The 13,089-nt window shown below is 34.4% G+C and overlaps 1 protein-coding gene across 1 annotated transcript in view; it reads left to right on the top strand.

Moving 5' to 3' along the window:
- The window catches only part of ACADL (acyl-CoA dehydrogenase long chain), a 38,757-nt gene extending 25,668 nt beyond the window's left edge, over positions 1-13,089 (top strand). Inside the window, exons 9-11 of the mRNA XM_025404837.1 lie at positions 5,736-5,863; positions 8,175-8,261; positions 12,039-13,089. Of these exons, the coding sequence (XP_025260622.1) occupies positions 5,736-5,863; positions 8,175-8,261; positions 12,039-12,132 (309 nt within the window). The 3' untranslated portion in view covers positions 12,133-13,089. The remainder of the gene's footprint in view (positions 1-5,735; positions 5,864-8,174; positions 8,262-12,038) is intronic.

The raw sequence follows: 13,089 nt of genomic DNA, 5'->3' as shown, positions 1-13,089 counted from the left end.
CATAATGCCTTGCTCCATTTTGTTTCAATATGGGAGAACTTTTTATCATCTACTTCCTCTTGTTCTTGATCTAGACCCTCTCTGTGTCATTTTGGGAACTATTTGCTACCTGTATTGTCATCAAATTAACTTTTTTCATCCAGAAAAAAAGTATTTACATCCTAACTTTTCTTATTGACATAACAAACCTAAAACAGTTGTTCTGAATCTATAAAAATGAGGTACACACTCAATCAAGAAAACATTTAACAAAACAATATGACTTAACTTGCCTAAATTGTGATTTCCTTAAGAGCAAGGATGTTCTACTTTATATTCCCTTTCCTTTATGGATCACTGATTTACACGTATCAGTGGTTCTCAGTGAATGCCCTTTCCTCCAGGTGTTTAGAAGTGTCAGGAATGGGGTGGGGGTGGGTGTGCACAGTTGGCTGGAGGTATAACTTGTATAGTGCCCTGGAGGACAGTGTTGTTCAATGTCCTATAATGCACATTTGGATTACAACTAATTGCGTCACTCAAAATATCAATTATTTCCCATTGGGAAACACTGACATATATCATTTATTCCTTTTTGCTTCACTGAACAAATATATATTGATTGCCTCCTAAGGTAATGTGTTCAACTGTAATTTGATGGATGTGACTCTCAAAACACATACTACACTCCTGGCAATATGAAGGAAGTGTTACCACTTGATATCACTCTGATTTTCTCAACTGTCCCCAAAGTGGAATGAGTATCATTTGCTTCTGATATCCAACCACCACCACTTAAACATCAAATGTTTACTAAAACACTTATACCAAGGCCAGGCGTAGTGGCTCACATCTGTAATCCCAGCATGTTGGGAGGCCTAGGCAGGCAGATTGCTTGAACCTAGGATTTTGAGACCAGCCTGGGCAACATGGCAAAACCTCATCTCTACAAAAGATACAAAAATTAACCAGGTGTGGTGGCGTGTGCCTGTAGTCCCAGCTACTCAGGAGGCAAAGGTGGGAGGACCGCTTGAGCCCTGGAGTCAGAGGTTGCAGTGAGCTGAGATTGCACCATTGTACTCTAGCCTGAGTAACATAACAAGACCCTGTCTCCCTGCTACCCACGAAAACAAATACAAAAACAAAAATATACCTTTAGCCTTATTTTGGCTTCATACTACATGACAAGGATGACTATAATATTACCCAGATTGCCTGAATGACTCAGAAAGCATGTAATTTGACATTTAACCATGAAGAAAATAGAAAAGTTGTCCATATTGTTTGTTATAGAGGAAAAAGATTCTTTTAAAATATACATTTATTGTATTTTAATAGCAAAAAATAAATAATTTTAATCATTCCTTTTTAAAGAAGTGTCATTTTATTGTTGCCTTCTTTCAAAGTTAGTTCCCTAAACTTTCAGTAGGTGGCAGTAGCATTCTACTTCCACAGGTCACATTGCTAGCTAGTAGTATTGTTTTCCAAGTAAGTGCATATATTCTGAGATTTCTGAGATATGTCTTCTGATCTTCCTATTTTATCTAAATAAATATATTTGAATAATATTTTTATATTTCAAGCTAGGAATATATTCAGAGACGATGAATAACCAATACTGTACATAGCTATACCTTGTATTCGAGAGCTGGTTACATTATGGTTCTAGTTATTCAATTGAAATAGAAGAGCTTTGAATGTTACAATATACTTGGCCACATGTCATTTTATAACTGTATAACTATTCAGTTTCCATTCTCTTTGTTATCTTTGAATTTTGAACATTTTGGGGCTTTCTGACCAGTTGAAATGCATGTCACAAAACTTATTTTCTTTTTAGAATAGAAACCTACCATATGGATGTAGCAATAATTATTGGGCTTTTTAAAATCTATACGCTCCATAGTTTATGTCAATCTTATGATTTTTCATGGAATAGACAATAAAATAGTAAAATCCAGATGTTAAATAGTAATAATGGATATTATGGCTTGACTGCTCCCTATCTGCCAGACACTGCTAAGTGAATTGCCTCATTCTTTTTCTTCACAAATCTATATCTTAAGTACTTTAATTATTTTTATTTTACATTTAAGGAAATTGAGGTATAGAGAGGTTAAGTAACTTGCCCCAAATTACACATATATTCTAATTCCAGAACCTATACGCTTCACTTATATACTGTTATTACTGCCCAGAAGTGCAAAGCAGATAAGCCTTTTTTCTATTCCTATTTCCTTCACTCAGTGGACAATGAAGTGAAAATGGAATGTTTTTTCTAACCTAATGAGAGCTCTTGGTTAGTCATTTCCTATGTGGTATGTGTTCTTAATTCTAAGGGCATAAAGAATTAGGCAAAGGAATAGAGAAGAAAAAAATAATAATACTTCTTCTTCACATGTCTCTAAAATGGGAATATCCAGTTCTTAAGACCTTGAGCATGGGATTAATTAACTATCAAATAGCAAACCTAGTCTGTTTTATTTTATATTTTAACCATAATATATTAGAGCAACTGCTGCTGCTGTTTAAGGGAGTACTGGGTAGATAACCATTCCAAGGTGTTTTCCAGTTCTGTAATTCTATGATTCTAAGAATTCTGTCATTCAGAACTCTGAAAAAGACTCTATCCAGCCCATTCAGTAACTTCATAATAATTTTTTAATGCTAACTGCAGTATTATTTATTAACAAATATAAATGACTTAAAAATACTGCTATGAGCTTGTCGATCATTCACAAAGAGTACTTAGCTAATAATGTGTGGTCCAATTTTTAGTGCCTTTGATTAGAGGATGATTTCAGAAAGCATAATGCAGTGTCTGCAGTGAAAAACAAAGACCAAATCTGTTTAGTAATGCTCAACCCAATGTCAAGAATACGTATTTCAATTTTTTATCCCCACAGAGTAAATTATATACTCTTGGAGACATTATTCTCAGACCTCTGAACTTCACTGAATGCACTGATGCAAGAATTCTAAATCATTCTATTCTGGTTTGAAGTTTTACTTCAGCTTCTAGAAGTTTCCAGCTTTTACATTTACAAAGGAACAACTCTTGTATGAGAGCATCAGGCTTAGATATCTTTACTCTTTCATATTGTAAAGACAGTGCATAAATTCCCAAATGTGGCATCACGTAGGCAAAAAAAATATCTTGAGACTTGTTGGATCCACCCTTATTTTCCAAATAAAGTGTCATACATAGTGTCATTGAACTAAACTAGGAGTAGACTTAGAAACCATCTTCAGGGATTTTCATGGAATACTCATCTGTTTTTGATATATAGTTTATTTCCCTATTTTTTTTTTCTTTTTTTTTTTTTGTTCCATCTTTAGATTGTCTATGAGTAAACTTGAGTGTGTGGGCTGGCAGTGGGAAACTTTGTGCTGATTAAAGGGTAGATATTTGACCTAATTAAATATATAATGAATAGAAGTGGAGATAGAAAAAGTAAGGGAAACAACAAGAGGGGAAGAAAGTTTTCATGTGGCCCAGCATGTTCAGAATTAGAGGCCAGAATACAGAGATGGAAGGAGTGGGGTGCCAGTCTTCCCACTGCTTAGTTTTGGAATCATTCAATGCCAGTTACTTTCTCTGTTTCTAGAACAGGGTAAAATAAAACCAAGGGAAAGTCATTTGGAGTTTTCATCAGCACAGTAGTTATGTTGATACACCTGTAAGGAATCTGCCCCTCACAGCTTCTACTCCACCTGATACACCCTGGTCTTGGTTGGTCCTGGGTCTTTTTACACTCCCATTCTACTCTTTTCCAGAAATGGTAAGTATCAAAACTGTCCCAACAAACAATGACACTGAAAAAATCAGTTTTATAATTTTGGAACTGCTGTAGCGCGCATTAAAAGCAGACCCTGCATCTTCTGAGAATCTGGCCCACCACCCTCCTTTGAGAACACAGCTGTGGCTTTGGACTTGACAGTGTGTGTTTAACTTCTAGTTTGAGTTTCACTGCACCACCTTTGCCGGTAACTTTCCATGTGTATGCTTTCTATAAGCCACAGTGAAGTTCTTACTCATTTCACAGCAGAATGATCAGAACTCTGTTTCTATCTGTATTTTCACAAAGAAGATAGGGCCAGCTGACCATATCTGGGCCTGGAACCTAAGAAATCAACTAGAATGGGGTATACTTTTGGAGGCTACCCAAAGTGGGAACCCGGTATTTCAAGTTCAAGCCAATTTCCTGAGGGAGGCTCAAGAGTCAGTGCCAGAGAGAACAGATATAAACTCCAAGTTCAGTGTGAGATCCTAGAGTCAGGAATGAAATAAAACTTGATTGAAGCAAGGACAGTCAGGAACAATTGACAATGGTCTAAATAGAATGCTTTCCAAAAATGCTAATGGGTTGTCCATGGCCAGCAGGAGGAGGTAGGTACATAGCTGTATTAACATTGATAATCCCAGACCATTCAGTCCAAACTAGAGACTGCTAAACAAGCTATTGGGAGGTATGGGAGGTGTATTTATCCATTTTCATACTGCTATGAAGAAATACCTGAGACTGGGTAATTTATTTTTTTTAAAAAAAAGGAGAGTGTTTAAAAGACTCACAGTTCCACATAGTTGGGGAGGCCTCATAATCATGGTGGAAGGTGAAGGAGGAACAACAGCACATCTTACATGATGGCAGGCAAAAGAGTATGTGCAGGGAAACTGCTCTTTATAAAACCATCAGATCTCATGAGACTTACTATCACAAAAACAGCATGGGACAAACCCGCCCCCATGATTCAATTATCTCCCACCAGATCCCTCCCACAACATGTGGGGATTATGGGAGCTAAAATTCAAGACGAGATTTGGGTGGGGACACAGCCAAACCATATCAAGAGGGATCATGTGAAGGGATGAAAGAGGATGAGGGTACTGGACTTTGATCTCTTTAGTGTTCTGATTTTATTATATTGCTTTCTACGGATCTAGATTAAATACCGTGCAATATTAAATAATACCTTATAAATATTTTGATGTGTTTATGAACATATATAGAACCCCCTTATCCCTCCAGATGTTAGAAGCAGAGCAGGAAAATCTGTATACTTAATTTCATTAATAAAGAAAAATCTTCAAGGATTTAGTCTCTGGAGGAAAATACAATAGGTGTTTTTGACAGCTGTACCTAAATAACTGTACCACAAGACGGTGCTCACACATTAAAGTAATGCTGTTTTTCAAGAAGTTTGCCTCATCTAAATTTTAGAATCTGAAACAAGACATTTATGTTTTAAACTATTTTTGCATCTTTTAGTACAAATTTCCTTAGCACTGAAATACAGTGGGTTTTAAATTTAGCTGATTTGCTAACAAATGCCCTCTTTATGGAGGAAAAAAACAACAATTCCACTTTTGTTTGCCCTAAAGATCTTTTATTGTATAATTTCTGATATGTTAAGTGGGTTAAAGTTTATATTTCTCACTTTGGGAGGCCGAGGCGGGTGGATCACAAGGTCAGGAGATCGAGACCATCCTGGCTAACATGGTGAAACTCCGTCTCTACTAAAAATACAAAAAAAATTTAGCTGAGCATGGTGGCGGGCACCTGTAGTCCCAGCTAAATGGGAGGCTGAGGCAGGGGAATGACGTCAACCCAGAAGGCGGAGCTTGCAGTGAGCCGAGATCATGCCACTGCACTCCAGCCTGGGCGACAGAGCAAGACTCCGTCTCAAAAAAAAAAAAAAAAAAGTTTATATTTCTACCAGGCTCACTTTTTTCTTTTATTTACTTTAAATTCAAGACAGTGCAACATAAATTAGCAGAATTAAAAACACATATATGTGTAACCAGAGCATTTGTGGACAACTGTCTCCAGCTGCATGAAGCGAAACGTTTGGACTCTGCCACTGCTTGCATGGCGAAATACTGGTATGTATGCTACAGTAATTAGAGTGTGGTGTGTGCTCAGACTGTTATAGAATTCTGCCAATTTTAAGCTCAACCTTGAGGGTCTTAAAGGAGGAAATCTGTGAAATGAAAAATAAAAGTAAGACTCAACTTAAAAAAAAATGCTAAAAAGTTCCATTAAGCATACGTATAATGTGCTAAAAATTATTCAAGTTGGTATTTAATTTTTTTATCCTAATAGGCAAGCAAAGTTAGTATTTAATTATTAACTTGCTATTAAAAATAAAATATTAAGAGTGGGATAATGAAGAGTGATATTGATAGGATGACGAATTCGTTCATTCAAGTAATAGTTTAATTTCAAATTATCTGAAGACCGACAGTATAGTGAGGCTGAAAGGGAACAGTAAAACTTAGGAGTCTTGAGATAGAGTCCCAATTCTTTTATTAAATAACTATAATAAACTTAATTCCATCCAGGAAAATGTTTTTATCATCTGTGAAATGGCTAAGTTGGACACGATTTTTCTATTTAAGGTGCTTTCCAAATGTAAGAAAAAATTCACGAAGAACTGGCTGTCCAATCAAAGTTTCACAGGCTGTATTAAGTGAAAGGAAAATAAAAATCCTGTTAAGTTTAGAAAGACTTCGATTTGAATTAAAGATTATTAGCGATGGTGTTAAAGATGAGTTGATTGAAAAAACATCCCTGTATGTCAGACTTTTGTATATTTTAAGATTTTGGAATATACGGTCTAAATCAGATTCTGGAAGTAGATTTGGTTTCCTCTTTTTAAAAACAAACATTCTCACATATCATTAGCCCAAGAGTAACCTAGAATAAATTCCTGTCATTATTCATTAACTTGTGTTCAGTCACAAGTAGAACAGGGGACATATTTTGTGCTTTATGTAATGATCCCATAATAATAAAATTGCCAGATTGAAAAGTAGTGTGGAATTACTTTTCAGAAACTTGCACTTTTGAGGAGACTTTTTATATTTACATTTACAACAAGTTCTTTGACTAGTGGCAAAAAGTGTAAAAAAAATTTACATATTTTTGGAAAAAGAAGTTCGGATAGCCATTGACCTTGTTATTTGAAAACCTCAGGTTTATACACATGCTGGTATTTCACACTGAAGCACAGGAGGCAGCTAGTTATAGCCCAGTAAATATTTCACTAAAATACTTGCCAAACACAAAAAAACTATCAAATTCCAACTATTATTGTCCCCAAAGTCTTGTCTATTAATAATTATATTGTTAATATATTGCTTAGAAATATCCTCACCTGTCGTATGGCTGGAGTTTAAAATTATTGTAAATTTTAAAAAGTATATATCTTTATTTTTGCTTTATGCTTCCCACTATTGAAAAATAAGTAGTGGGGTGCTGTACCTTGCCACTGTAGTAACTCCTACTGGAGAAGCTGAGGTGAGAGGATCTTTTGAGCCCAGGAGTTCAAGACTGTAATGAGCTATGATTGTGCTGCTGTACCCCAAACTGGGCCATAGAGTGAGTGAGACTCCATCACTAAAACAAACACACAAACAAACAAAAGAAAGAAAAGACAAGTAGAAAAATATTTGGAACTAACATATTTTTATGTTAAGGTGAATAAAATCTCTATCATGAATTTTAATGATAGAATTGTGATATTATCAGAAAAGAATTTTTCTCAAGCAATGCATGTTTATATATACAAACAATATATATATAACTAATATACACACTTCAGGAATAATAATCTCTATATAATTTTCTAATGTTTCCTATATGATAGCATATACTTTGTTAGTGTGCCCTCTCAGGTTTTCACTGTTATCTTCAATTTATTTCTGAAAAGTCAGAACCCTAAAAAATTGCTTTTTTATACTGAAATTCAGAATCATGATCTTCAAGTAGAAAGTGACATCATTGGAGAAAAAAATGCATATTACAAGGGCAAAAAGAACTAGGTGGCTGAGTAATTTAGATCATATAGAGAATCCAAATAAATTAGAACATATTCAAGTTTTTACTGTATCTTTTTCTAGCCTGAAATAGCCAAAACCTAATCATCTGAGCTTTCTACCTTTTGTTTCTAGGCTAGCAAAAACCTAGCAAGAAATATAATTGATGAAAAAGGTATTCTTATATGAAAAGTCTCTTGAAATTTATTTCATATGTAATTTTTATCATCTTCTTTGCTTGGCTAATATGCCGTTCTAATCGCTTAATACATGTGCACATTTCAACAATTGTAAATAATTAATTTTCTGGTTTTGAAGCACCTCATGAAAATCCATTTCAAACATTTCTTTTCTGCCTTTTATTTTGGTCATTTAGGGCATCTGAGTTACAAAATAGTGTAGCTTATGACTGTGTACAGCTCCATGGAGGTTGGGGATACATGTGGGAGTACCCAATTGCCAAGTAAGTATAGTTTTTTGATATACTCCTCTTTATGATGTGAAGAAAAAGGAAAATTTCTTTACTTTGTACATCAAATGTAGAGGGAAAGGAGGTGTGCAATCTTTTGAATTTTTCAGCTGAATACAGACAAAATGTATTCAAGCAAATGGAAACAGCTTTTTTAAAATTTTTTATCAACTCCCTACTAGGATTTTATCTTTCTTAAAGAGACCAATATACAAAAGCTTGATTCTTGGCTTTATTTGAATCATTATGTAGAAGGACAAATAGTATTTTCAAAAATTTTTTTAATTTATTTTTAATTTTATTTTATTTTGTGACAGTCTCACTCTGTCACCAGATTGGAGTACAGTGGCATGATCTGGACTCACTGCAACATCTGCCTTCCAAGTTCAAATAATTCTTGTGCCTCAGTCTCCAGGGTAGCTGGAATTAACAGGTGCGTGCCATGACACCTGGCTAATTTTTTTGTATTTTTGGTAGAGGTGTGGTTTTGCCATGTTGGCCAGGCTGGTCTCAAATCCCTGGCCTCAAGTAATCCACCTGCCTTGGCCTCCCAAAGTGCTGGGATTACAGGCATGAGCCACTGCGTCTGGCCAAATACTACTTTTTTTTTAAAACTGAAAGAAAAAAAAAAAAGCAATACAGAAAATTTAACTGGCATATGAAAAGGATCTAAGTTGTCACATATCTTAAATATCTGATTATTTGTTTTGTTCTAAAAAATAAATTTAAAATCTTTATTTTTTCTAAATAGATTTTTTATTTCCTTCAAATTGAAAAAAATCAAATATATCTTTTTATCATATATGAATATTCTTATCAGTTTGAAGCAGTACTAATTTATAAATAGGCAGTGTCCTCATCCATATTTTTTCCTCAATCTCCAGAATTTCCTTTTCTCTTAACATAGTATTTTACCTCAGAAGTCTCCCCATAGCTTTTCTCCTTATCACCCTAGAAAATATATTTTTCTTATTATTTAGCAATGATTTTGGTTTAGAAAAATTTTCCCAAGGAAATTTTTGGTTTATACAGAAAAGTACAATTTGTTCTGAATCTGAGAGTAAGAATGCTATAGACTTCTAAAAATGTTTTAAGATTTTTATCTTAATATAAAGTATCTAAAGGAAAAAATTATGAAACCCACATTCAAACTGGCAGCCTAATGATTTCAAATTTATCTTTTTGGCAAGTATAATTGGAAACATTTAATATGCTTATAGTTCTTAGTGAGAAAAAATATTTTACTAAAATTACATTAAGAGCAGAAGCTGTGTAGTGGCTCAATGTTTGTGTGGTTTAGTTCACATTTAAGAAAGGCCTATTAGGTGGGGAGAAGGCAATCATCTAAATGGCTTAAGATTAGAGTGTGGCATAAGCCTTGGTCTCTGTTTTCTCCGAATCAACTCCTTCAAGTTGGTACCAAGCAAACACTGTAGCTTGATGGCTTATTTGAAATCTCTGGTTTTAGTTTGAGAGACTTATATTCCCTTTAAGAAACAATAATCACCTTTCTTGGCCAGTTTGTTCAAAGATTGTATGAATTTTTAAACTAGACTTCTATTTCTCTTCCCATATATCGCCTAATATCAAAAAAGCCACTTAGGCCAGGTGCGGTGGCTCACTCCTGCTATCCTAGCACTTTGGGAGGCCAAGGCGGGTGGATCACCTGAGGTCAGGAGTTCAATACCAGCCTGGGAAACATGGCAAAACACCATTTCTACTAAAAATACAATAAAAAATAGCTAGGCATGGTTGCGGGCGCCTGTAGTCCCAGCTACTCCGGAGGCACAAGAATTGCTTGAACCTGGGAGGCAGAGGTTGCAGTGAGTCGAGATTGTACCACTGTACTCCAGCCTGGGTGACAGAGTGAGACTCTGTCTCAAAAAAACAAACCAACAAAACAAAAAAAGCCATGTAGACACAGTAGGCAATATGTGGATGTAATGTAGAGACTTTGACTTGATTAAAAAAAGTTATTCTAATTGTGTTTCTTATATCCCCCAGACTAAACTGCATTAGTTTATATATATGTTCCTGAGTGTTGGTTTCATAGATAAGAGGTGCTTTCTCTGCTTTTTTATTTTGTTTTTTTGTTTTTGTCTTTTTAAATAACTAGTCTTCAGCATGTGGGTTTATTTAAGTCTTACTCATTAGACTCGAGGCTGTGAGGAGTGAGATTTAAGCTTTGCCATTTAAAGATTTCTCTGCCATGCTAGGAAGAGCAACCTTAGATGTAGAACTTCATTGCAGTGTGGTTAAACATTTCTGCTGCTGCCTTTCACTGTTAATTTTAGTTGATGACTAAATTTAATTAGTAACATATCAAAGGTCTACTAATCTCTGCTTTATCTACTCCATTGGAACTTCTTTAATGTAAAAAGAAGCCTAGCCCATTTAAAAAATATATATATGTATCTAAATGCAGTGCGATTGCTGAAGTAGGTTTACAGTAGGTAAGTGCTCAAAATGCAGGTGCTAGATTTTGTAGAGAATAGCAAAATCTGTTCAGAAAAAAAGTTTGAAAATATAAATATCTGAAGCTTTTAACGTTTTCAGCCAGAAGTTCTGAGATTCTAAATTTCCTTTGTAATACAGTAAATCATATCAGTAAATATTTACTGAGTGCCCATTTCTTTGTAAGGAACCCTGATGAATATGGAGAAGAATAAGTCCAAAAATGGTATGTTCCTAGAGAGCTGGCACATTTAATTTGTCTTAAAAATCAAATTTAAACAAAACAAAACACCAAGATTATACTTGAGAAAAAAAAGAAAAAAGAAAAAAAGCCTTTGAGTGGGTCTACCAGGAAAGTCCAAAGTTCAATAACTAGCTCTAAGTGCTTTGGCCAATGAAAGTGTTGCGATATACAAAAAAAATTTGAAAAAGAGGCAGAATAGCTACATCCTCATTCCAGTCTGCCAGTGATGTGTTGTTAGTGACCATTAAACAGCAACCATTAATTAGGAAATGTATTAACTTCTCTCTACCTTAGTTCCTTTACCAGGAAAACAGTACTAACATTTATCCCTTCCCAATCCCAGAGCTGAGAGGATAAAATGAGATGAGAAAAGACAAAAACAACTGCACAGTGGCATGGTCGTTATCATGACTATCAAAAGTGAACTTCTGATGATATTTGGTTTTTTGGGTTTTTTTTCGGGGGGTGGGTGGGTATGGCAATGGACTCAGCCACTTTGTATTTTAACTCCACACATCACTGAAGTGACTATTAGCCATTTCCAAAAAACAAGTTACTTGTTAACTTTCTGGGAAATAATATTTGCTAAAGCATCAGTTTATACTCCTAATAGTGATAGTGGTTGTGGGAATGCTAGAAAATATGAATCTTTTTTTCTCTCGTTTTCTATAAAACCAGTGGATTTCAACTTTTTAAGGAAATGTTAAAGATAAAAAGAAACTAACACATTCTGTCCTTTTCCTAATCTAAAACAGACTTTTTAAGAGTGTTATCATATGTGCTGAATTTTACAAAATTAAATCAGCTGATATATACTTACTATTTTTATTTTGAATTTGTAATCTCTTTAATCAAATTAATACAAAGCTATACATACTATTAACGTCTTAATAGTTTTTTTACTATTACTCCAATGTAGGATGAATGCCATATTGAAAAAATTAGTAATTTGTGAAGGACTTTTATTGTTTGTACTTCATTAAATTAATAGTTTAAGAGTTACCTGGTAAGACAAAATTTACAGTTTCTAAAATGTTTTATTTATTCATTCAATCATCTTCTGATTTATCCAGAGCTTATGTAGATGCCAGAGTTCAGCCAATCTATGGTGGTACAAATGAAATAATGAAGGAGCTGATTGCAAGAGAGATCGTCTTTGACAAGTAGACATCTGCCCACATTCTGGAATCCTATTACAGCTAATCTGGTTTTAAATCTGCCTAAGATAAAATGTAACTTGGAAGCGAGGAACACTAAACATGTTTTTACCTGCTTTCTCTGTAGAGAAGGAAATAAAATATAAATATAAAATTAACACAGTGGAAGGACAAATCTTTGAAGCCAAAATTCTAGTTTTCCAATATAAGGTTTAACTTACAGTTTTTTATGTAGCCAAAGGTAAAAGATTTTCTGAATCTAGATGCCTAGGTGTTTCATTTATCTCTAAAATTCTAAAAAGCATAAATTGTTCAAATCTTCAAACTGAGGCAGAAATAATTTTGTGTCGTTATAATATGAAAACATTAATAAGATAGCACATTGACTTTTAAAGGGAAAAGTAAATATACTTAGCATGTAAACTCATTTTGGCTACCATTTGCTCCAAATTCCCTAGAACAGTGGTTTTTACCACTGTACTCCAACCCCCTGTTTTTAAGCAATGGAACTCTTTCTTCAAACAAAAGCTTATGCAGAACATCTCTGTGAAAAGCAGTGAGAACTGCTTTGATTGAAGCCGGAAGCCGTAATACCTTACTGCCTTGAAACCCCCAGGACTCAGCTAAGTATTTGCCTAACCCTGACCAGGGAATGCCTTGGTTCTGTCAATTGCTGACACCTGATAACACAGAATAATCCATCATTCTTTAATTTCAAGATATTGGTACATTTTATAGGTATCAAAGCAATGGCTTTTTGCAACAGTTCATGTGTTTAGTAACTTAATGATTACTTTATGTCTTCTATAAACCAGGCTGTTAATACAGTGATGACAAACAAAACTGGCAAGATCACTAAAAAATAAGTGAATAAACAAATAAGTAGTAAAATAAGATAAGAAGTAAATATGTAAAGGAAATAATTTCAAGCATAAGTGCAATGTAAATAATTAAGCATTTAAAATTC

This window comes from Theropithecus gelada, chromosome 12, assembly GCF_003255815.1.
Source record: "Theropithecus gelada isolate Dixy chromosome 12, Tgel_1.0, whole genome shotgun sequence".
Taxonomy (NCBI): Eukaryota; Metazoa; Chordata; class Mammalia; order Primates; family Cercopithecidae; genus Theropithecus; species Theropithecus gelada.
Note: the sequence above shows the minus strand (reverse complement) of the source record. Positions and strands in the feature narration are given on the sequence as shown.